The sequence below is a fragment of the Scyliorhinus torazame genome, chromosome 11 (assembly GCF_047496885.1).
Source record: "Scyliorhinus torazame isolate Kashiwa2021f chromosome 11, sScyTor2.1, whole genome shotgun sequence".
NCBI classification, from domain to species: Eukaryota; Metazoa; Chordata; class Chondrichthyes; order Carcharhiniformes; family Scyliorhinidae; genus Scyliorhinus; species Scyliorhinus torazame.
The window spans coordinates 190205749-190230454 of NC_092717.1; the positions used below are offsets into that span (position 1 = coordinate 190205749).

General features: G+C 49.3%; 1 protein-coding gene across 2 annotated transcripts; it reads right to left on the bottom strand.

The window, feature by feature from the left end:
* Positions 1-6000: 6000 nt before the first annotated feature.
* LOC140385734 (cathelicidin-1-like) lies at positions 6001-23954 on the bottom strand. 2 transcript variants are annotated; one of them, XM_072468191.1, is made up of 4 exons: positions 23699-23954; positions 15500-15610; positions 12468-12563; positions 6001-6226 (listed from the first exon to the last, which is right to left on the bottom strand). In XM_072468191.1, exons 1-4 carry the CDS (start codon positions 23873-23875, stop codon positions 6140-6142), a joined length of 471 nt encoding a protein of 156 aa, XP_072324292.1. In that variant the 5' UTR covers positions 23876-23954; the 3' UTR covers positions 6001-6139. The 2 variants fall into 2 exon arrangements, with proteins under 2 accessions (XP_072324292.1, XP_072324291.1); XM_072468190.1 differs by having other exon boundaries at positions 6001-6229; positions 23699-23952.
* Positions 23955-24706: the final 752 nt, after the last annotated feature.

The window sequence follows — 24706 nt, forward strand, 5'->3', positions numbered from 1 at the left end:
AAAAAGAGTCGGCGGGGTGATGGCCAGTATTACTGTCGCCTTTTCATGGTAGGACCAGGTATTGCAGGTACCATGCTATCGAGGGTTACAGAGAAAGTTCTTGCATTGTTAACTTTCCTCATGGTGCTGCAATCAGACGACCGGGCGGCCTGGTCGTTCTACTGGAGCGTCTAAGTGACGGCGGCGATCCTGGTGAGGGCCCCGGCAGTAGTGACTCCGGGAAAGTGCTGTCTTCCTCCCAGGCAGTTTCGTCACCCCTAGGCGGCGCTGTAAGTTCGAAAGATGGGCAGAAGGAAGGGGTGCCTGTAGGGGGCGTCGGTGCCTGCTCGGCTCTGGGTCGGGGTTCTGGCAGCAGTACTGACCCTCCGGTCAGGTACGGGAGGTGGGGGGGCGGGTAGTGGCTCGGGCGCGCATGGGGCAACGGCGGGCGCCAGGTCCCGGAGGGAGACCGTATCTTGGCGGCCGTCGGGGAACGCTACATAGGCGTACTGGGGGTTGGCTTGCAGCAGGTGGACCCTTTCGACCAGCGGGTCCGACTTGTGCGCCCTCGCATGTTTCCGCAGCAGGACGGGTCCAGGTGTTGCTAGCCAGGTTGGGAGCGAGCTCCCAGAGGAGGACTTCCTAGGGAAAACAAGGAGACGTTCATGAGGTGTCTGGTTCGTGATAGTACAGAGCAGCGACCGGATGGTGTGGAGGGCTACTGGCAGGACTTCTTGCCAGCGGGAGACTGGGAGATTCCTGGACCGAAGGACCAGCAGGACGGTCTTCCAGACCGTCCCGTTCTCCCTTTTTACCTGCCCGCTTCCCCGGGGGTTGTAGCTGGTCGTCCTGCTCGAGGCGATGCCTTTGCTAAGCAGGAACTGGCGCAGCTCGTCGCTCATAAAGGAGGACCCCCTATCACTGTGGATGTGTGCGGGGAAACCGAACAGTGTAAAAATAGTTTGGAGTGCCTTGATGACGGTGGTTGTGGTCATGTCCGGGCAGGGGATGGCGGATGGGAACCGGGAGTACTCATCAATCACGTTCAGGAAATACGTGTTGCGGTCGGTGGAGGGGAAGGGGCCTTTGAAGTCCATGCTGAGGCGTTCAAAGGGACGGGAAGCCTTTATCAGGTGTGCCCTCTCTGGTCGGTAGAAGTGCGGTTTGCACTCCGCGCAGATTTGGCAGTCCCTGGTGACAGTCCTGACCTCCTCGATGGAGTAAGGCAGGTTTCGGGACTTAACAAAATGGAAGAACCGGGTGACTCCCGGGTGGCAGAGGTCCTAGTGGAGGGCTCGGAGGCGGTCTACTTGTGCGGTGGCACAAGTGCCGCGGGATAGGGCATCAGGAGGCTCGTTCAGCTTCCCGGGACGATACAAGATCTCGTAATTGTAGGTGGAGAGTCGATCCTCCACCGCAAGATCTTGTCGTTCTTAATCTTGCCCCGCTGTGCATTATCGAACATGAAGGCCACCGACCGTTGGTTCGTGAGGAGAGTGAATCTCCTGCCGGCCAGGTAATGCCCCCAGTGCCGCACAGCTTCCACTATGGCCTGGGCCTCCTTTTCGACCGAGGAGTGGCGAATTTCGGAGGCATGGAGAGTGCGGGAGAAGAAAGCCACGGGCCTGCCTGCTTGGTTGAGGGTGGCGGCCAGAGCTACGTCTGACGCGTCACTCTCGACCTGGAAGGGGAGGGACTCGTCGATGGCGCGCATCGTGGCTTTTGCGATGTCCGCTTTGATACGGCAGAAGGCATGGCGGGCCTCCGTTGACAGGGGGAAGGTCGTGGATTGGATTAGGGGTCGAGCCTTGTCGGCGTAATTAGGGACCCATTGTGCATAGTAGCTAAAGAAGCCGAGGCAGCGCTTTAGGGCCTTGGGGCAGCGCGGGAGGAGGAACTCCATAAGGAGGCGCATGCGTTCGGGGTCGGGGCCTATGACTCCATTTCGCACTACGTAGCCTAGGATGGCTAGACGGTCGGTGCTAAACACGCACTTCTCCTTATTGTAGGTCACATTCAGGAGGTGCGCGGTCTGGAGAAATTTACGGAGGTTGGTGTCGTGGTCCTGCTGGTCATGGCCGCAGATGGTGACGTTGTCAAGATACGGGAACGTTGCGTGTAAGCCGTACTGGTCAACCATTCGGTCCATCTCACGCTGGAAGACCGAGACCCCGTTTGTGACACCGAAGAGAACCCTTAAAAAGTGGTAGAGCCGCCCATCTGCTTCTAAGGCAGTGTACTGGCGGTCACCATGACGGAGGGGTAGCTGGTGGTAGGCAGACTTGAAATCCACTGTGGAGAAGACCTTGTATTGCGCGATCCTGTTTACCAGGTCGGCAATACGGGGGAGGGGGTACGCGTCCAGTTGCGTAAACCGGTTGATGGTCTGGCTATAGTCAATGACCATCCTATGCTTTTCCCTGGTCTTAACCACCACTACTTGATCCCTCCAGGGGCTGTTGCTCACTTCGATGACCCCTTCCTTCAGCAGCCTCTGGACCTCGGACTTGATGAAGGTCCGGTCCTGGGCGCTGCACCGTCTGCTCCTGGTGGCGATGGGTTTGCAATCCGGGGTGAGGTTCGCAAACAGGGAAGGCAGGTCGACCTTAAGGGTCGCGAGGCCGCAAACCGTAAGTAGGGGTATAGGGCCGCCAAATTTAAAAGTAAGTCTTTGTAGGTGGCACTGAAATCCAGTCCCAGAAGGGTGGCTGCGCAGAGGTGCGGCAGCACGTATAGGCGGAAATTGCGGAATTCCCTGCCTTGGACGGTGAGGTTCGCGAGGCAGAACTCTTTTATCTGCACCGCGTGTGCCACCCGGAGGCCAGGGAAATCCTTTGTTGGGTGGGGTAGGTGACCAGAGAACAGCGCCTTACCGTGTCGGGGTGGATGAAACTCTCCGTGCTCCCGGAGTCAATGAGGCATGACGTCACGTGGCCGTTGATGCCGATCGTCGTGGTGGCCTTTGCTAGCGTTCGGGGCCGACTCTGGTCCAGGGTGATGGAGGCCAGCTGCAGCAAGGAGTGAAGATCGGGCAGCGCATCGTCAGCCGTGTTGGAGGCTTGAGGCCCCATCCAAGGTGGCGCCGTCCATGGATCGCACATGGAGTCCGGGGACTCCAAGGAAGGCGGCGGGGAGAAACAAAATGACGGCGGGGAGGCCAGCTGCAACAAAGGGTTTTGGTCGGGCAGCGCGTAGCCAGTCGCACTGGGGGCTTGAGGCCCCATCCAAGATGGCGCCGGCCATGGATCGCACGTGGAGTCCGGGGACTCGGAAGATGGCGGCGGGGAGGAGCAAACTGGCGGCGCAAGCTGCTCCAGCGTGGTGGAGGCCAGCTGCAACACAGGGATTTGATCGGGCGGCGCGTAGCCAGCTGCGCTGGGGGCTTGGGGCCCCATCCAAGATGGCGCCGGCCATGGATCGCACGTGGAATCCGGGGACTCGGACGATGGCGGCAGGGAGGAGCAAACTGGCGGCGCGCGCTGCTCCGGCATGGCGGAGGCCAGCTGCAACAAAGGGTTTTGGTCGGGCGGCACGTAGCCAGCCGCACTGGGGGCTTGAGGCCCCATCCAATTTGGCGCCGGCCAGGGATCGCCCATGGAGTTCGGGGACGGAGACCCCGACGATTGGACCGGCGAGGGACAGACTGGCTGTGCGTACTCCTCCAGCATGGTTGCCGGAGGGGGAAAGAATGGCTGCGGCTGCGACGCTGCCTGGCGGGGCAAAGGCTGCGATGTGCGTTGGGCCGGCGGGGCTAGGAAAAGGGAGTGTGGCGGTGGGCCTGGGACGGTCGGGACGTGGAAGAACGGCTGTGGTTGCGCAGCGGGCGGCTGGAGGAATGGCTGAGGGTAGTCGTTGGATACCGCATTCACCGCGCGGGCGAGGCAGACCGCGGCATAGTGGCCTTTCTTGCCGCACCCTTTGCAGGTGACGGTGCGGGCCAGGCAGCGCGCGCGCGGGTGATTCGCCTGGCTGCAGAAGAAGCAGCATTGGCCGGCGGCGGTAGAGGGGCGCCTTGCCGCACAGGCCTGCGGAATTAGCGGGTAAGTCTGGGGGTTGGGCGGGTAAGTCTGGGGGGCTGCCGCGACGGGGTGCCACGCAGCCCAGGGGGGCGCGGTACGCGCAGGGTCGTACGCAAGGGCATTTTTGTACGCCACGTCCATGGACCCTGCCAGGGCCCGGGCCTCGGTGAGGGCCAGCATCTCCATTTCGAGCAGCCTTCGGCGAATGTCGTGGGAGATCATACCTGCCACAAAAGCGTCTCGAATTAAAAGTTCGGAGTGCTCATTCGCCGTCACCCCTGGGCAGCCACAGTTTTGGCCCAGCACGATCAGTGCCCTGTAGAAATCCTCTAGCGTCTCATCTGGGCTCTGCCGTCTCGTTGCCAGCAGGTGACGGGCGTAGACCTGATTAAGTGGACGAATGTAGTGTCCTTCCAGCAGTTCCATGGCTTTATCATAGTTCGCCGCCCCTTCGATCAGGGGGTAGATCACCGGGCTGACCCACGAGCGTAGGAGGTGCATTTTCTGCCTTTCCGTGGGGGTGTCGGCAGCCGTCTCGAGGTAGCTCTGGAAGCATGCCAGCCAATGTTTAAAAATCTCGGTGGAGTTTTCTGCGTGCGGGCTGAGCTGAAGGCACGCCGGCTTGATGCGGAGATCCATCCTTCAAAAGTACTTATCTGATTAAATTGATGCACAATCAATACGCTTGAGTCCACGTGGAGTCATATCGATTCAGCTTTAATCAGATAGAACTGTACCCAGCAGCGAAGTTACAGAAGTAAAGGCTGCTGGGACGGCATTGGTTCTTATACCCCGCCTCTCAGGGCGGGGCTATGTACATTGCCCAATGGTAGACCCCGCGATCTAGCCAATGGTTATTCCTCTCTCTGGTACTGCAATACCTGGTATTACCACACTTACCACTGGCATGTTTTGCTCCAGAAGCACAGCCGAGTTTTCAGGCCAGAGTCTCTGGGTCTTAGAGCCAGTAAGGTCAGCTCCACAGAGATCGGGGCGCCAATATTGCATCTGCATTTAAAATAAGTTCCTCCTCATGGACACAGAGGACCACCCCCACACCTTCAAGGTAACCACCCCCCTTTCCCCACTACCACAGAAGTATTGAGGGACACTCTTCGCCCCTCGCCCCCGCCCCCTACCACAGAAGTATTGGGGGCACTCTTTTCCCCCCCCTCATGCTGCCATCAGGGCTCTTCCCTCTCCTCCCAGTCCACACAATGGAGGAGGATGACCGCCCCCCTGGCAATTCCCACTCAGCACTGCCCACTTCAGTGCCCTGCCTTGGTCCTCAATTCCCAGGGCCTCCAAGCACCTCAGCATCCCCAGGTTGGTCATCATGACTGTTTTTCACTTTTGAAAACCAGTAACAATTTGCGGTGGCATGTTGGGGGTTGGGGGGGGCGTCCATCATGGGCAGAAGCTATGATGTAAAGCCATTTAAATACATTCAAATTGATTCTAATTAATATAAATCAGATTTTCACCTTTTCTGGGCGGATGTCGCTGGAAGGTCAGGGTTGGGGAGAAGAGCTGGAGGCTCAGCAACCAGTTGAGAGGCCGGGAGCAGAGAGGAGAGTCAGAGAGGTCTGCAAGCACAGAAAGGGCCCTTAGATCCATCGTGTCTCCGCAGGTCAAAAACAACCACCCAACTATTCTAATCCCAGGACATCACATTTATTTGCTTCATACCCACCATCCATGCAATGTGGGCTCTGTTTTAACAAGTGGAGCACCTTCTATAGCAAAGGGTTTCTGCAAATCTGGCTCCTGACTGCATATCCAATGGCAGGGTGCATATTGAAATGAATAGAAGGACCCACCTTTGCGAATGCCTTTGCACCAACAGCACAGATGTGCCAACACTGAGGCCAAGCTTGCATATCCCTTGGTTTACCGTGCTTGCAAAGTGCTACACCACCGCAAGTTCACGGTTAGATTCAAGCCTGTAACTGACTCTAGGCTACTCACTGTAACACCTTAAACAAATTACAAAGCGAAAAGATGCAGCTCAATTGCAAATCTTTATTTTTAATTGATTACTGTTACCAGTTGAAAGGAATTTGCAAAGTTGAAAATGTTTCAATGGAGGGCCTCCTCGCCCTCCTGAGTTTTTCCTCGACATGCCAACTTCCAGTTATGTTTCATGCAGAGATGCTGTGTGTTTCATTGGATATTAGACCACGTTGTCTTGCCATTACTGGATTTAAGTGTAGTCTTGCTATTACTGGCTGCTGTAAAATAAAATCAAACATCCTTACTGGCTTCAGAATGGATCGACTTTGTCCAAGACAAACTTTAGCTTCTAAAGGTTAGTTGGCCGAGCCATTTTTAATTGAGCATTGACCACCTCCCAACCCTCCGTCCCCAGGTTCCGACACAATGCTGCAAAGGGTGGACAGCAAATGTAGTGTCAGAAAGTGCAAGCAACCACTTAGGGAAGGGAGGACTTCAGAAACATCAATGCATCACCCAAATCCTCTTCCCTTTTATTCTTATGGCACAGCAGAGATGTGGTTCTTGCAGCAGGCAGCATGTGCCCTGTCATTCCATGGCACAGTATATTTGATTGCCCCAGAGGCAACATCACTATTTATCCACCTGGTAAATCTTTGAATTTGAAATTTTGCATTGCTTGTTTCCTCTTTAAAACCAAAAAAGAAATGAAAATCTTGCATTCATACAGCACGTGCACAACCATAGGATGTCACATCACACTTTACAGCTTACGTGTCGCTTGCCAATGCAAGATGACCACCGATACCCATCCGAGCAAGCACAGAAAACTAATAACATCATTTTTAAAAAATTATTTGTTCATGGAATGTGGGCATCACTGGCTGGGCAAGCATTTATTGCCCATTCCTGAGGACATTTAAGAGTCAACCACAGTGTTGTGGGTCTGGAGTCACAGGTAGGCCAGACCAGGTAAGGAGGGCAGATTTCCTTCCCTGCAGGACATTAGTAAACCAGATGGGTTTTTACGACAATCGACAATGATTTCATGGACACCTTTAAACTTTTGATTGCAGATTTTTATTGAACTCCAATTTTACCAACCCCCCTGGTGGGATTTGAACCCAGATCCCTAGAGCATTAGCCTGGGTCTCTGGATTATAAATCCAGCGACAATACCACTACGCCACTGTAGGAGATCATGAATGTGATGTCTACCGCTACAATGTTTAAAATACCCAGCTTCTTCTTTTATTTCACTCATCTAACGCTTGTAATGTTCAAGCAGTTTTGCTAAATGCTTCATTTATTTCAAAGTAATCACTGGCTCTGCACACTTCTGGGGCTGAAGATTAATAGACGCAAATTTTAAGAGTTGTATTTTTTTCACTGTGTTACCAATGCCGGGTAATTCTGTGGGTAGTTCTATCGTGCCACTAAATGACAAGACTACTGAGTTTTTTGTTTGGTAAAACACACTGAACACAGTGTTCAGTTAGCGGTGTGATAACATGGAGCAGCTAATACAGCGAGGCTTAAAACAAGAATTTAGTGCTCACTGGTGATCCCAAGTCAGTGTGACATTGCCGTCACCATGTGGCGACCAACTACACATCTGCCCTGGTGCTGAATGAATGGAGGGAAAGCACAGAAGAGAAGGTGAGCTTTTTTTAATCACTGTCCTTTTTAACCATTTATCATAGATATCATAGAATTTACAGTGCAGAAGGAGGCCATTCGGCCCATCGAGTCTGCACCGGCTCTTGGAAAAAGCACCCTACCCAAGGTCAACACCGCCACCCTAACCCATAACCCAACAACCCCACCCAACACTAAGGGCAATTTTGGACACTAAGGGCAATTTATCATGGCCAATCCACCTAACCTGCACATCTTTGGACTGTGGGAGGAAACCGGAGCACCCGGAGGAAACCCACGCACACACGGGGAGGATGTGCAGATTCCACACAGACAGTGACCCAAGCCGGGAATCGAACCTGGGACCCTGGAGCTGTGAAACAATTGTGCTATCCACAATGCTACCGTGCTGCCCTGAGGGTATCAAGCAGAGGGTAACCATAAATGGGTCTTTTTTTCTATTTGGCGGGATGTAACAAGTGGTGTGCCACAGGAATCAGTGCTGGGCCCTCAACTTTTTACAATTTATATAAATTACTCGGACGAGAGATCAAAGGTATGGTTGCTAAATTTGCTGATGACATAAAGATAGAGAGATGAGTAAATTATGAAGAGGACATGAAGAGGCTACAAGGGGACGTAGATAGGTTAAGCGAGTGGACAACGGTCTGGCAAATGGGGTGTAATGTGGAAAATAGTCCATTTTGGCAGGAAGAATAAAAAGAAGCATATTATCTATTCTAAATGATGAGAGATTGCAGAGCTCTGAAATGCAGAAGGATCTGGGTGTCCAAGAGCATTAATCACAAAAGGCGAGTATACAGCTACAACATATAATCAGGAAAGCTAATAGAGTGTTATCATTTACTTCAAAAGGAATTGAAGGGAGGCTAAGCTTCAGGTGTAGAGGACACTGGTGAGACCACATCTGGATTTAATTACATTATTACTTTTTCTGAGTTACAAAACCAGGGCTCAGAGTGTGGACAGGGGCGAACCCCTAATCCAGCTCCTTGCCTACTCCAAAAACCAATTCAAATTCAATTTGAATCCAATTCATGGTCCCCACAAGAGAGACATACCAGATCTGAGCCGAAAGGCTACTACACTTGATCTTAGCCAGAGTCTTTATTTAAGGAAGGATGTAAGTACAACAGAAACAATTCAGAGAAAGTTTACTGAACTAATACCATGATGGGAGGGTTGCCTTTTGAGAAAAGATTGGATGTGCAAGGCTTGTATCTGCTGGAGTTTAGAAGAGTAAGAGGTGACTTGATTGAAACATTTAAGATCCTCAGGCATATTGACAGGGTGGATGTGGAGAGGATGTTTCCTCTTGTGGGAGAATCTAGAACAAGGGGTCACTTTAAAAATAAGGGATCACCCATTTAAGACAGTGATGAGAATTTTTTTCTCTTCGAAGGTACTGCGTCTCTGGAGCTCCCACAAAAAGCAGTGGCAGCTGAGTCTTTGAATGTTTCTAAGGCAGAGGTAGAAAGATTCCTGATATACAAAGGGGAGAAAGGAAATCCAGGGTAAGCAGGAGGTTATAATCCAATCAGCCATTGGCCTGAGATGGAGTGGCTGAGTGGCTTACTCCTGCTACTAATTTGTATGATGCGGAAATGCCAGCGTTGGACTGGGGTGAGCACAGTAAGAAGTCTTACACCAGGTTAAAGTCCAACAGGTTTGTTTCAAATCACTAGCTTTCGGAGCACAGCTCCTTCCTCAGGTGAATGGAGAGGTTGGTTCCAGAAACATTTATATGGACAAAGTCAAAGATGCAAGACGATACTTTGAATGCAAGGATTTGCAGGTAATTAAGTCATTACAGAGCCAGAGATAGGGGTAACCCCAAGTTAAAGAGGTGTGAATTGTCTCAAGCCAGGACAGTTGGTAGGATTTTGTAAGCCCAGGCCAGATGGTGGGGGGTGAATGTAATGCGAAATGAATCCAAGGTCCCGGTTGAGGCAGTACTCATGTGTGCGGAACTTGGCTATCGGTTTCTGCTCTGCGATTCTGCGTTGTTGCGCATCCTGAAGGCCGTCTTGGAGAACGCTTATCTGAGATCAGAGGTTGAATGCCCTCAACAGCTGAAGTATTCCCTGACTGGAAGGGAACATTCCTGCCTGGCGATTGTAGCGCAATGTCTGTTCATCCGTTGTCGCAGCGCCTGCATGGTCTCGCCAATGTGCCAAGCTTCGGGACATCCTTTCCTGCAGCCTATGAGGTAGACAACGTTGGCCGAGTCGCATGAGTATGTACCGCGTACCTGGTGGGTGGTGTTCTCACGTGTAATGGTGGTACCCATGTCGATGATCTGGCATGTCTTGCAGAGATTGCCATGGCAGGGTTGTGTGGTGTCATGGTCGCTGTTCTGAAGGCTGTGTAGTTTGCTGCAAACAATGGTTTGTTTGAGATTGCACGGTTGTTTGAAGGCAAGTAGTGGGGATGTGGGGATGACCTTGGCAAGATGTTCGTCTTCATCGATGACGTGTTGAAGGGTGCGAAGAAGATGTTGTTGTTTCTCCACTCCAACGAAGGGTACTCTATTGGTTGTGTCCTGTGTTTGTCTTCTGAGGAGGTCGGTGAGGTTTATTGCTGTGGCGTGTTGGAACTGTCGATTGATGAGTCGAACGCCATATCCCGTTCGTACGAGGGCATCTTTCAGCATCTGTAGATGTCTGTTACGCCTCTCCTCGTCTGAGCAGATCCTGTGTATACGGATGACTTGTCCATAGGGGATGGCTTCTTTAATGTGTTTAGGGTGGAAGCTTGAGAAGTGGAGCATCGTGAGGTTATCCGTGACAGAGCAGAGTAGAAACCTATAGCCAAGTTCCGCACACATGAGTCCGGCCTCAACTGGGACCTTGGATTCCTGTTGCATTACATTCACCCCCCACCATCTGGCCTGGGCTTGCAAAATCCTACCAACTGTCCTGGCCTGAGACAATTTACACCTCTTTAACCTGGGATTACCCCTCTCTCTGGCTCTGTAAGGACTTAATTACTTGCAAATGCTCGCATTCAAAGTATCGTCTTGCATCTTTGACTTTGTCAATATAAATGTTTCTGGAACCAACCTCTCCATTCACCTGAGGAAGAAGCAGTGCTCCGAAAGTTAGTGATTTGAAACAAACCTGTTGAACTTTAACCTGATGTTGTAAGACTTCTTACTAATTAGTATGTTCATATGTATCCATCTCTGCGCATTCCATCGCTTGCAATGACATCACGGTATAAAACAGTGCAACTGCACATGCTCAGCTCTGGCAGTAAATGCAGCCAATCAATTACTTTTGAATCATTATTGTAATGTAGGATATACAGCAGCCAATTATGCAGAGCATAGGTGAACAGTGCAGGTTCAATTCCCGCACTGGCTGAGGTTATTCATGAACCTACTCAACCTTGCCCCATGAGGTATGGTGATCCTCATGTTAAATCACCACCAGTCAGCTCTCTCCCTCAAAGGGGAAAGTAGCCTCTGGTCACCTGGGACTATGGCGACTTTACTTACTTTATCGGCTAGGATACCAGGGATAATTATTCTTTAAATTAGTTTCTTAGGATATTTAACATCCAAACAGGGCCTTGTTTTTAATATTTCATTCAAAAGATGACACCTTCAACAGCATTGCACTCCCTGAGTACTGTGAGTGTTAATTCCGATTTTGTGCTCAGGTCTCTGGAGTGAGAAGTGATTCAGAGTGCAAATATATATGGCACGGTAGCACAGTGGTTAGCACTGTAGTTTCACAGCGCCAGGGTCTCAGGTTTGATTCCCGCTTGGGTCACTGTGTGTGCGGAGGTGCACGTTTTCCCCGTGTCTGCGTGGGTTTCCTCCGGGTGGTCCGGTTTCCTCCCACAAGTCCCGAAAGACATGCTGTTAGGTCATTTGGACATGCTGAATTCTCCCTCTGTGTACCTGAATGTGGCGACTCGGGATTTTTCACAGTGTTAATGTAAGCCTACTTATTAAATGCTGCAACTGAGCCATGGTTGCCCTGGAAATGTTGTGATGGGCCTGGTTCCTAAATGATTAACTGCTGACTTACCAATCATGAATTGGCCAGTCTTTGCTTTTGAGATTGAGAGCAATTGGAAATTGTAACCACTTGTTCAAAGTCCCCTGTAAAAGAGATCATTCTTTGCCTCCATGACAACTGTAATTTTTAAAAAATTTGTTCATGGGATGTAGTCCTCGTTGGCTGGGCCAACATTTATTGTCCATTCCTGAGGACATATGAGAGTCAACCACATTGCTGTGGGTCTGGAGTCACGTGTAGGCCAGACCAAGTAAGGATGACAGATTTCCTTCCCTAAAGGACATTAGTGAACCAGATGGGTTTTTATCACAATCGACAATGGTTTCATAGTCACCTTTAGACTTTCAATTCCAAATTTTTATTGAAATCAAATTTCACCATCTGCCGTGGCAGAATTCGAACACAGGTCCCCAGAGCATCATTCTGGGTCTCTGGATTACTCGTCCAGCAATGATCCCACTACGCCACTGCCTCCCCTGAACGGAGCACACAGATTGTTTTCCCCGTGTGACTCGAGGAATATGAGTTCCTGTGCTAATTATGGGGCTATCACCATGTGTATATAAGGTCGGGCAGATAGGAACTGACCGACAGTGAGTGAGGACCTGGTAAAGTCTGATCGGGCCCCTTTGGCAATAGTTACGTGTAATAAATAAATGTCTTAATGTTACTCGTCTGACTCCTTTTCACCTTTATTAAAACAACAGTGACTACGCATCAAAAGTACAGTACTTAATTGGCTGTAAAGCGATTTAAGACATCTTGAGATTTCAAAAGGTCCTATATAATTGCAAAACATTCTCTGCATTGATACAACTATGAGTCTCACCTGAGAGGCAGCAGACATGCAGTTCATGGAAACTACACGAGGTTCAGTGGAGGAATATTTTAGAACAAGCACTCGCGAGGCACACATCATTACCAGCTAGTGTGAAGAAAATTAAAGCATTATGTTATTTGAATATCATTTTCTGAGTAGCTGAAACTAACATTAACATGTTTTGGTGAGCTTTAAAACTGCATATTAACCAATGGGAACAATGGGTTAATGGGTAAAGATACTGCCCGGGGTCATATCAAGACATAAGACTAACTTTCAGTTCTTACTCTTGAAAAATGAAATGAAGTGAAATGAAAATCACTTATTGTCACAAGTAGGCTTCAAATGAAGTTACTGTGCCCCTAGTCGCCACATTCCAGCGCCTGTTCGGGGAGGCTGTTACGGGATTTGAACCGTGCTGCTGGCCTGCCTTGGTCTGCTTTCAAAGCCAGTGATTTGGCCCTGTGCTAAACAGCCCCATGTTCATTCCAGTTTGATTTTGGGGCAAGGAACATCAGCACACCTGGTGGTGGAGGGTGACAAATCAGCCAAGGTTCCAACATCCTCATCGCCACTTGAAGAAAGTATGTGGGGTGGGATTCTCCGTTTCTGTGACGAAGTGCTGACGCCAACAGAGAATCCGTGGACTTTTACGACAGAAAAACCGGAGCCGCACCTGGACAATTTCCGCTACCATTGAGGGGCTGGCACCGGTGCTGCGTGGAACACACTCGATTCCACTGAAAAACGGTACGGGACTCGCCGCGTCGGTGATCGACACTCAGGAGGCTGACAAGCTGCACGTACACACACTTATCCCAGCCAAAAAGATGGCACTGGTTGCTGGAGCGTGCCCATAAAGCTGATGGGTCATCTGTGGGCAGAGAGCACCCGGGGGGGTGCCTGGATGGACACCTATGCAACCCGTGGCACCAGGTTCAAACTGGGCTGTTAGCGGTGTGCGCAGTTGCATGACCGCCTTGCCGGCTGCAGCAATGGTGCTCCATGTCCGTCCACCCCAAACCCACAGCCCACCTCCTGGCCACCCCCCACTACTCCCCCCAGCCCTGGCAGAAGCACCCCTGGCCAGCGACACAACTGTCGGCAAACAATGGCGATGTTGGACACCTCTCTCTCACTCAGCAGCTGCCACACCGGTGTCATGATTTTTAAAAACACAAGTGAACCGCGCCGTCGGGAACTCAGCCCATCGGAGGCGGAGAATCACTGAGGCCCTGGAGAGTACCGGGTCAGGCCCACTAATGATATGCAAATGGTGCCCACTGTACGTGCGGAGTTAAATGCATTGACACCATTTTCGAGGTGCTGGAGCATTGCGATTTGGCATCAAGTCGGCGCCTGCCGCAATTTCGGGATCAGAACCAATTCTCCGCCCACTCACCTTTCCCGATTTCAGCGTCAGCTGACGGAGAATCCCGCCCGTTATCTTTATTTTTTTCATGCCATGTGGGTGGCATGGTGGCACAGTGGTTAGCACTGCCGCCTCACAGCACGAGGAATCCGGGTTCAATTCCACCGTTGGTGACTGTCTGTGTGGAGTTTGCACTTTCTCCCCATGTCTGCGTGGGTTCCCTTCAGGTGCTATGCTTCCTTCCCACAGTCCAAAAATGTGCAGTTTAGATGGATTGGCCATGCTAAAATTGGCCCTTAGTGTCCAAGGATATGTAGGTTAGATGGTTTTTTGGGGGATAGGGCAGGGTAGTGGGTCTAGGTTAAGGTGCTCTTTCAGAGGGCCGGTGCAGACTCGATGGGCCAAATGGCCTCCTTCCGCACTACAGGAATTCTATGAATTCTATGGGCGTTCATTGCCCTCAGTTGGCCTGAGAAGGTGGTGGTGTGCCTCCTCTTGAAATGTCACACTCTGTGCAGTGAATGTACGGGATAGCACCAGTGATGATGAGACAATAGTGATTATATGCCTAAATCAGGATGATATGTGACTTGGAGCGAAGCTTCGAGGTAATGGTGTTCCCCTACACCTTCTGCACTTGTTCTTCTGCATTGTGGAGGTCAGAAGTTTGGAACAGTTTTCTTGAGAAGCTGTGGTGAGTTACTGCAGTGCATTCCACAGATAGTACACCGTGCAACTATGATATGCCGGGAGTGTGGAGGATGTGGATGGTGCACCGCGTGAATGAGATGCTGATTGACCTGATAACAGAGGGAATTCCTATATGTCCAAGTCAGAATGGTGTATGACTTGGTAAGGAACTTGGAAATAATGGTGTCTCTGCATTATTGTTATTTTTCTCCTTCTAGGCCAAGAGTTGTTGCAATATGTGGAGCTTAGCTGCAAAGCTTTATCATTTGCAAAGCCTGTCAACGCATGAACAATGGCACTTGGTTTTTGTATCAGTCAGCTGTCTATCTTACAAGATCAAGTATCAAAGCGTAGAGAGCAGGGTTTCAACCTGAGTGTGTTTGCTAATCATAAATTAATTGTTGCTGTGTGAGCTTTAATGGCCTGAGTTAGGAAGGAACACACAAAATGGAGTTTTAGATCCTTTCACATCCAGTGACTCACACAGGAGGAATGGTCACTCACATTGGGTAGCCAGATGTGGTCTGCATCATAGAATCTTAGAATAAAATCATAGAATCCCTGCAGTGCAGAAGGAGGCTATTCGGCCCATCGAATCTGCACCGAGCCTCTGAAAGAGCACACTAACCTAAACTCACTCCGCCATTCTATCCCTGTAACCCATCTAACCTACACATCCTTGGACACTAAGGGACACTTTAGCATGGCCAATCCACCTAACCTGCACATCTTTGGATTGTGAAAGGAAACCGGAGCACCCGAAGGAAACCCACGCAGACACGGGGAGAATGTGCAAACTCCACACAGACAATCACCCAAGGTCGGAATCAAACCTGGATACTTGGCATTGTGAGGCAGCAGAGCTAACCAATGTGCCACCATGCCACCCCTTTCAGGTATAGCCACTTTCAGGGTTGGAGTGCCAGCGACAAAATCATTCACAAAAAGTAGAGGGAGAAAGACCTGTAAATTCACTTACACCATCATCTTTGAAATCACAACCATCTATTTCAGAGATTCCCACATCTGTGCTACAGGTTGTCTCTTTCATTTGCAAACGAATTATGTAGGCACTCAGTTCCCTCAGATCCTGTCATCAAGATAAAACATTATAAATTTACTAATACTTAGATTCAGGAATTAGGGCATCAATGTAAAGGCAGAAGAGAATATCTGAAAATATGGAACATGCAAGGTTCTTCCTGCAGGTTAATTAAACAAAGTTCCAGAGCGTCTAAAGTTTTGTTCTGTAACATCAATCCCTGACATAGTGGGGGTGATTTTCACTGTGGACAATGGTGTAAAGCTGTAATATTGAATTCATGCTCCCATTATTGCCCTGACAGATTTTCCCTTCCACGAACTTCAATGGAAATAAAAGTCATGTGTTGTGTAAAATGCAGAACATTTCCATAGTCCATATACATATTTCACATACATTCTCCCAATCGTTTAACCTTTCCTGTAAAAAACAGTGAGTATCAGCTGGAATCTTAGATACATGGTGGGCAAGATCAACCGGCCGCATTACGCCCAAAAGACAGCGCGGTTCGGCTGGTAGAAATGGGCGATCCTCTTCCACATCCCATGGATGAATAAGAACAAAGATCTCCAATAGCATAAGAACTCCCTCAGCAGCTCTGCCTAGACTTTGGGTCAAGAGGGAATGGAACTTGAACTTGAACGCTTTTAGCTTGAAAGGTAAGAACCAAAACAGGCAGACATCTGAAACAAATAGCATGACACATATAATGACTACAAGAACTCATATATCGGACGCGATCTATCCAAATGGGAACAGAGAAGCCCTGCGTTCCCGCGTCCGAGTGTCTCACACTGTACATTATCTGTCCCCTCAGGAGAAGGCGGCCCACAACTGCCGGGAGGGGCAGAAGACCAGAGGGGGCCCACCAGACCTGCGGCCCCTCACCGTCGCAGAGCAGAGGGTGTTGGACCTGATCGATGGGGTTGGACAGTGGGCAGTCGCCAAGGTGTAAGTCAGCATTGGAGAACCAACGGTAGCACAGTAGGGTGGCACAGTAACGCTGTTACTTCACAGCGCCAGTTTTGATTCCTGGCTTGGGTCAGTGTCTGAGTGGAGTCTGTACGTTCTCCCAATTGTCTGCGTGGGTTTCCACCTGGAGCTCCGGCTTCCTCCCACAAGTCCCGGAAGACGTGCTATTAGGTGAATTGGTCATTCTGAATTCTCTCTCAGTGTGGCAACTAGGGGATTTTCACAGTAACTTCATTGCAATGTTACTGTGAGCCGACTTGTGACAATAATCATAGATTATCATAGAATTTACAGTGCAGAAGGAGGCCATTCGGCCCATCGAGTCTGCACCGGCTCTTGGAAAGAGCACCCTACCCAAGGTCAACACCTCCACCCTATCCCCATAACCCAGTAACCCCACCCAACACTAAGGGCAATTTTGGACACGAAGGGCAATTTATCATGGCCAATCCACCTAACCTGCACATCTTTGGACTGTGGGAGGAAACCGGAACACCTGGAGGAAACCCACGCACACACGGGGAGGATGTGCAGACTCCGCACAGACAGTGACCCAAGCCGGAATCGAACCTGGGACCCTGGAGCTGTGAAGCAATTGTGCTATCCACAATGCTACCGTGCATTAGGTTCTTATTAGCTCCAAATGAATTGCAATGACCCTCTTGCATGATGAGCAGCCCCCCTGCCAACACGCTCACCCGCGATCTAACCACGCATCTTGTCTTATGTCTTGCAGGATCACGTGGCGATGAGGCGGGTCTATCTGGGGCCTCTTCCCCCCTGCCACAAACCCGAGACATATCCAGCGACGAAGAGGGACCTGCTGGTGACCCATGCCCCCAGCAGCAACCCTGCAACACCCTGGAGGACAACTCTGGAGGACGACACAGATTTCTCAGCACTGCTATCATAGATGCCGTCCACCATCCCGAAGACACTCACCTTTGTTCGTCATGTCAGTGAAGAGGCTCCTGGGGCACTATCTGCTGTACACCACACACATGCAGCGGTACATCAGGTGGAGGTAGGAACCCCCGAGGGGATGTACGGTTGGAGGGCGGCCCGACCCCAGGGACTAGCTGCCGTCCAAACGGGTCTCGGGCTTCTGGAAAGGGCTGTAGATGCAGGCACAGTCCCAGAGGGACTTGGCCCAGTCCCTGTGCTCTAATGCCGCAGGCATTGATTGATACCCTGGTCGAGACAAGAGCGGGCCTCCAGGACCGGCAGCACTAGATGACCGAGGAGCCCACAGAGCTCGCTCCAGCTGCACCACTGTCCCAAGGAGTAGTCCGGGGGCCATTGGGCACTGCAAGGGAGGAGGAGGTGACCCCCGCAGGGGTGATGCCGGAATACCGCAGCACCTCTGAATCCCCCCCTCCTGTCACTGGTGAATACGATGGGCAGCAGAAAGAACAGGGTGGCACCATGTCACCTGTGACACCCGGAAGACTGCATATCCCATGGATCAGACTCGCTAATAGATTTAGATCTAAATTTATTGTCATGTGTACCGAGGTACAGTGAAAAGTATTGTTCTGTGTACAGTCCAGGCAGTTTGTTCCATTGTTGAAAAACATAGAACATATGATAAATACACAATGTAAATACATAAACATTGGGTGAAACATATGGAGTGTAGTGCTCTACAGTAGAGAAGATGCATGACGAGATCAGATCAGTCCATAGAAGAATATAAGAATGTAAGAACTAGGAGCAGGAGTAGGCCATCTGGCCCCTCGAGCCTGCTCCGCCATTCAGTACGTTCATGGCTGATCGTTTTGTGGACTCAGCTCCACTTACCCGCCTACTCACCATAGCCCTTAATTCCTTTACTGTTCAAAAATCTATCTATCTTTGCCTTAAAAACATTCAACAAGATAGCCTCAACTGCTTCACTGGTCAGGAATTTCCTCAGATTCTCAATCCTTTGGGTGAAAAAGTTCCTTCTCAACTCAGCCCTAAATCTGCTCCCCCTTATTTTGAGGCTATGCACAATGACAAATCCGAAACCAAAGAAGATGATTTGTTCATTGAACATGAAGAGAACGATAACAACTCAGAAACAAAAGGAGATGATTTGTCTAACAATACAGACAATACTACTCGGACATGGCTGAGTTATTCAGATATGCTGATCACAGCATCAGCAACACGGTTGAAAAGCTCAACACGACTGTTCTCATGGCAGATGAATCCAATACCATGATGTCATGGCAGATCGTCGATACATTGGATGACAGCAATACCCAAGAAGAAGACAACACCACAGAGAGAACACAGAGCGACTCCGTTGAGAGAGCACAGATCGACTCTACAGCGAGAACACTGCACGACTCCACAGAGAGAGTGATGACAGACTCCACAGAGAGCGCGATGACAGACTCCAGAGAGAGAGCGATGAAGGACTCCACAGATCAAGCGATGAAAGGCTCCACAGAGAGAGCGATGAAAGACTCCAAAGGGAGAGCGGTGAAAGACTCCACAGAGAGAGCGACGCAAGCCTCCACAGCCAGCTCGGTGACAGACTGGAAAATGGAAGCAAGCAAACACTCCATAGCGAGCGCCATGCATGAACAAGACTATGAAAGTCTACCAAGCTCACGTGAACATCAAAAAGACTATGACAGTCTACCCAGCTTATTTGAGCCACCAGAACCCAGCTCATTTAACCAATAAGAAGACAGTCTACCCTGCTTATTTGAGCCACAAGAAGAAGACTATGAAAGTCTACCCAGCTCAATTGACCAACAAGAAGACACTGAATGTCTACTCACTGTATGTGAGAAAGTGACAAAGAAATCACAATTCCCATACAGGATGTGCAGGATCACAGCGAGACTGACAGATTTCAGCTCGTCTGCACAGAAGCACTCAACAATCAGAGGACGGCTACTCATGAGTCCAGAGAGACCACGTCAAATGAAATTGTGAAGATTATGACTCCAGAAGAGGAGCATCAAGAGTCCAGAGAGTCCACATCAAGAGAAATCCTGAAGATTTTGACTCCAGAAGAGGAGCATCAAGAGTCCAGAGAGACCACGTCAATAGAAATCTTGAAGATTTTGACTCCAGAAAAGGAGCACCAAGAAACCAAAGGTGATTCAAATGAAACAGAAATAACCCCAGAAGAGGAGCACAAAGAGATCACAGATGATTCAAGCGAACCAGAAATGACTCTAGAAGAGGAATACCAAGGAAGCAAAGAAGAGGAATCAAATCCACCACAAATGACTGATGTCACCAACATCAATGCAACATCAGATGGAGGCAGGTTGGTGAAGATGAGATCCAGTATATTTTTCCCTCTTGTTGGTTCCCTCACCACCTGCTGCAGTCCCAGTCCAGCAGCTACGTCCTTTAGGACCTGGCCAGCTCGGTCTGTGGTGTTACTACCAAGCCACTCTTGGTAATGGACGTTGAAGTCCCTCACCCAGATCATATTCAGCGCCCTTGCCACCCTCAATGCATCCTCCAAATGGTGTTCAACATGGAGGAGTACTGATTCATCAGCTGATGGTGGCCGGTACATGGTGATCAGCAGAAAGGGTTCCTTAGCCAATGTTTAACCTGAAGCCATGAGACCTCTTGGGGTCCAGAGTCGATGTTGAGAACTCCCAAGGCAACTCCCTCCTGACTGTATACCACTGTATCGACACCTCTGCTGGGTCTGTCCTGCCAGTGAGACAGGACATACCCAGGAATGGTGATAGTGGTGTCTGGGACATTCTCTGTAAGGTAACATTCTCTGAGTATGACTATGTCAGGCTGTTGCTTGGCTAGTCGGTGAGACTGCACTCCCAATTTTGGCACAAGCCCCAGATGTTAGTAAGGAGGACTTTGCAGGATCGGCAGGGCTGGATCAGCCATTGTCGTTTCCGGTGTCTGGGTCGATGCCTGGTGGTCTGTCTGGTTACATTCCTTTTTTGTGTTTTTGTAGCGGTTGAATACAACTGAGGAGCTTGCTAGGCCATTTCAGGGGGCATTTAAGAATCAACCACATTGCTGTGGGTCTGGAGTCATATGTAGGCCAGACCAAGTAACGATGGCAGATTTCCTTCCCGAAAGGACATTAGTGAACCAGATGAGTTTTTAAGGCAATCAATTCATGGGCATCATTCTACTTTTGATTCAGAATAGTTCGTTGAGTTTAAATTTCACCATTACCGCAGTGGGATTTGAACCCAGGTCCCCAAATCATTATCCTCGATCTCTGGATTACAAGTCCAGGCAATATGACTACGCCACTGCCACCGCCTCCCCTTTCAATGCGAAGGAAGTGGTATATTTAGGCTACCAGGTTGATCGGAATGGCCTCCAACCCGTCGCCGAAAAAGTACAGGCAATTAAATGGCCCTGCACCGCGATGCTACGGAGCTTCACTCTTTCTTGGGCCTGATAAATTATTATAGCTGTTTTATACCAGATTTGGTGACAATTCTGGCCCCCCTTCACTTTCTTCTGCAGAAAGGCTGACCCTGGGTTTGGGGCGATGACCAGGAGGCTGCTTTCCATTTGGTGAAGTGGATGTTGGTTTCGTCCAGAGTACTGACTCATTCGACTCGTATGCATATCTGTATATAACTGTATATAATTGCACCAGTGTAGACAACTGTATATAACAGTACCAATGTATATAGCTGGTGATCAATGCATGTAGTGACAAGTTATGACCTCCTGGCAGTAGGTGGAACCAGACACACATGCAGCCATTTATACATATCGAATGACGGACGAGATGCAGGCAGTTGGTAGCAGGTCGGACAACAGAACAGTCGGCTCTCACCTTAGCTCTACATAACTTAAATATAATTGTCTGTACATAGATTTGTTGGTTACCTGTCTACGTGTTAAGAATAAATGCTTGTTATAACCATACACTCATGTTCTATGCGTATTTTCATCATCATGGAAGCCATAGAACACAACAGGCTGCAGAGAGTAACTATGCGCATATGGAGAAAGAAGGTCTGGCAGTCATGTTCCAAGTAAAACGTTTTCATCAATACGTTTACGGCTGCCATTTTTTCATAATTTCGGATCACAAGCCACTGCTTGGACTGTTTTGCGAGGATAAGGCAGTGCCACCAATTGCGCCAGCCCGGATCCAGAGATGAGCTCTATTTTTGGCAGTATGCCAGTATTCTCTCGGACATTGTCCAGGCACATAGATAGCGAATGCCGACACGTTGAGTTGTGTCCCCTTGCCTGTTGTGTCGGTAGCTCCTCCCACCCAACACCAAGGACTAGCTAAGGTGCGGGAAAAAAAATTTGTCCGGTGGACCACAATGACACCTTCCAGTGGAGTTAAAGGCTTTTACTGCCAAAATGTCGGAGCTGACCATCGAGGAAGATGTCCTCCTGTGGGGTACAAGAGTCGTTGTCTCTGCAAAAGGCCAGATATTGGTTCTGAAAGACCTTCACGCTGCATATCTGTAACGCCCGTAACTTTGGTGAAGGTCCTCGATGGCTTCCGGGGGTCGTCATTCATCAAACCGCTCCCGTTTCATACCAGGTCCGCGTTCGAGGTCAGCTCATGAAGTATCGCCTCGACCACCTTTCTGCCCGGCAGTCTTCTGCTCCGGAGGCTCCTCAGGGGAACGCTACCCCAGTCCGGCCCGAAGCTCGGACAGCTCCTCGGGGGAACTCCACCCCGGTCCTATCTGTTACTCCAGTTCCACAGTCTGCGCACCCGACTACCTTGTCTTCTCCTGATTCCGAAATGCCTGATGTCTGGTCGTCTGATTCCGATATGGAGACTCAGACCTCTGGGGATCTCTGACTCGGACGTCTTTATTCAGCCACCTTTGAGGATCCTCCGCCCAGGCAGTCCAGGTGCAAGCATCGTTCTCCGGCTCGTTATACTCCGGCTGATCAAGTCCCACCGCCGGGAAATGATTAGCCAAGGCCAATGCGACTGCGTCACCGTGCCCGCCAAGACTGCGCCGGTTTCTTCTGTTCTTTCCTCATCATTAGTGTTTTTAACTTCTTCATCTGCTCCTTGTCTTCATTGTCCTCATCGTTTCCTCTAGGGGTCTTCGGATCTTTGGGAGGAGGGGTGTAATAACCTTAACTCATCACAAGGGGCTGGGTTGATTGTTTCCCGGTGTGGCTTGATGAATATGAGTTCCCTCGCTAACTACAGGGCTGATAGATGTTGTATATAAGGACGGCCAGACAGTAACTGACAGACAGAGAGAGAGGACTCGGTGAGGTTCAACTGGGCCCCTTTGTAAATATTACGTATCATAAATAAATGTCTTCTTTGTGTTACTCGTCTGACTCCCTTCGCCTTTATTACGTGTACCCTTCATTGTATATGGTCTCTCCATGTCCCTCCTACCAAAATGAATTACTTAATATTTCCCTGCATTGAACGTCATTTGTGACCTGCTCACCCATTACACCAACGTGTCTGTGTCCTTTTGAATTGTGACACCATTCTCCTCACAGTTCACAATGCTTCTGAGTTTTGTATCATCCACAAACTTTGAAATTATGCTCTGTAGACCAAGGTATATACAGTATCAGGAACAGCAAGAGTCCCAACACTGACCCCTGGGGAACTCCACTGGAAAGTTTATTCTTGACCGGCTTGGAGTAGACGATTGTATTTTCAACAGATTTATATCTATATTTATGTACTATGTAAACCTGGGGACAATTTAGCTGGACTCTGCAAACTACAGAAGGAAATTCGACACAGGAGCAAAAAGAGATTGATCACTGTTTAGCATTATCAAATGCTTGATAATTTGTATTGTTTGGTAATAACTATGCCCTATTGGAATAAATAATCAATTCAAGCTAAATGTAAAGGCCAAGGCATAAGTTGCGAAAGGACTGAACTAATTTGATCTCCCTGAATTGTGGCTGCAATGGACAAGGTCACCCACTAACTGATTAGCTCACTGTGGTCACTCAAAAATCCTGCCGAAGTGAAACGAATCCCACAGCAAAGGAGAATGTAAAACCTTTAAAAGAGGAAAAGGAGAATGAGAGAGAAGGAAACAAGGAGAAAGAAGATGGCTAATCTGCAGACACAGGAAGGGGAATTTGGCTGGTCCAGGGGAGACGTACACCAGGGATGTGTAATCCAGGAAGTTATGATATTCTCCCAACAGAATGTCACAGTGAGATCCCAATATTTTGACACCCACACAATACCTGGTGTTTTGTTCTGATGATCCGAAGCAGCTTAAAGGCGTTGGGTGTTGCAAGGCCTCTGTTGTAATGAACAACAGCAGCCAAAGCCACGTCTTTGCTGGTCACCGTTGAAGCTGCAGCGCCAACAGTCACTGTAACTAATCCAACCAACAAAACAATTCTCTGCAAATGCTTCATCCTCCCCTGATGTGTTCACGAGTCACAGAAAGGCACACACTTGAATCCAAGGGGAGAAAAATGGTTTAACTCACAACTCTTTCAAACGTCAATGAAAATGGTTAATTATTAATACATCCGTTTTCATCCTGGAAGTCAGGTTGCGACACTTGTTTTTCTGAACTTTTGTGCCTGAACTCAAATGTTATCAATTTGTCCACGATTATCATATTGTGTCCAGAGAGGAGTCAACATGAGAAGCACCGAGAACTAAGTTATTTATTTACAAGAAGTTATTCATGCTAGAAACACAGGTCCTGGTCGGGACTACTCTAGTTCTGCTCCAACTCAGCCTGAGCTTTTATACATTGTGTTCCTTATCCCACTGATGGGCACCTGCCTTCATACTCACCCAGACTCACAGGGAGACTAACTGGTCCGATCCCGGAGGTCTTGTGTGGATTATAACACGTCAGCTACAATTGTATTTAATTACATAAAGCTGATTCCCATGTCTCAAGCCTGGAGTGATATTCCAACAGAATGTGTGTTTAAATCTGACTGTAGTAGTTTGACAATTTGACTTTAGTTGAAGAGAATCTGGAAATGAAAAACTATTATCAGCAAAAGTGACTGTGAAGTTGCCGGATTATCAGAAAAACAGAACTGGTCCACTAATGTTCTTTAGAGAAAGAAACCAATTATCCATAGGCAACCTGTACCACACCAAATGTCTTAATTACCCTGTCAAATTACCTAGCAAAGCATGCAGCTGTTTTAAACCACCACTGGCACGGTGGTATAGTGGATAGCGCCAGGGATCCGGGTTCAATTCCTGCCTCGGGTGACTGT

Excerpts from the sequence above, each read along its gene's own strand:
- LOC140385734 (XM_072468190.1), bottom strand. The coding sequence starts at position 23,875 with ATGAAGCATTTGCAGAGAATTGTTTTGTTGGTTGGATTAGTTACAGTG. Across the intron at positions 15,611-23,698 it reads TCATCAGAACAAAACACCAG|GATCTGAGGGAACTGAGTGC; the intron begins GTATTGTGTGGG and ends TCTTGATGACAG. Across the intron at positions 6,230-12,467 it reads GCATGTCTGCTGCCTCTCAG|CAGCCAGTAATAGCAAGACT; the intron begins GTGAGACTCATA and ends TTTATTTTACAG.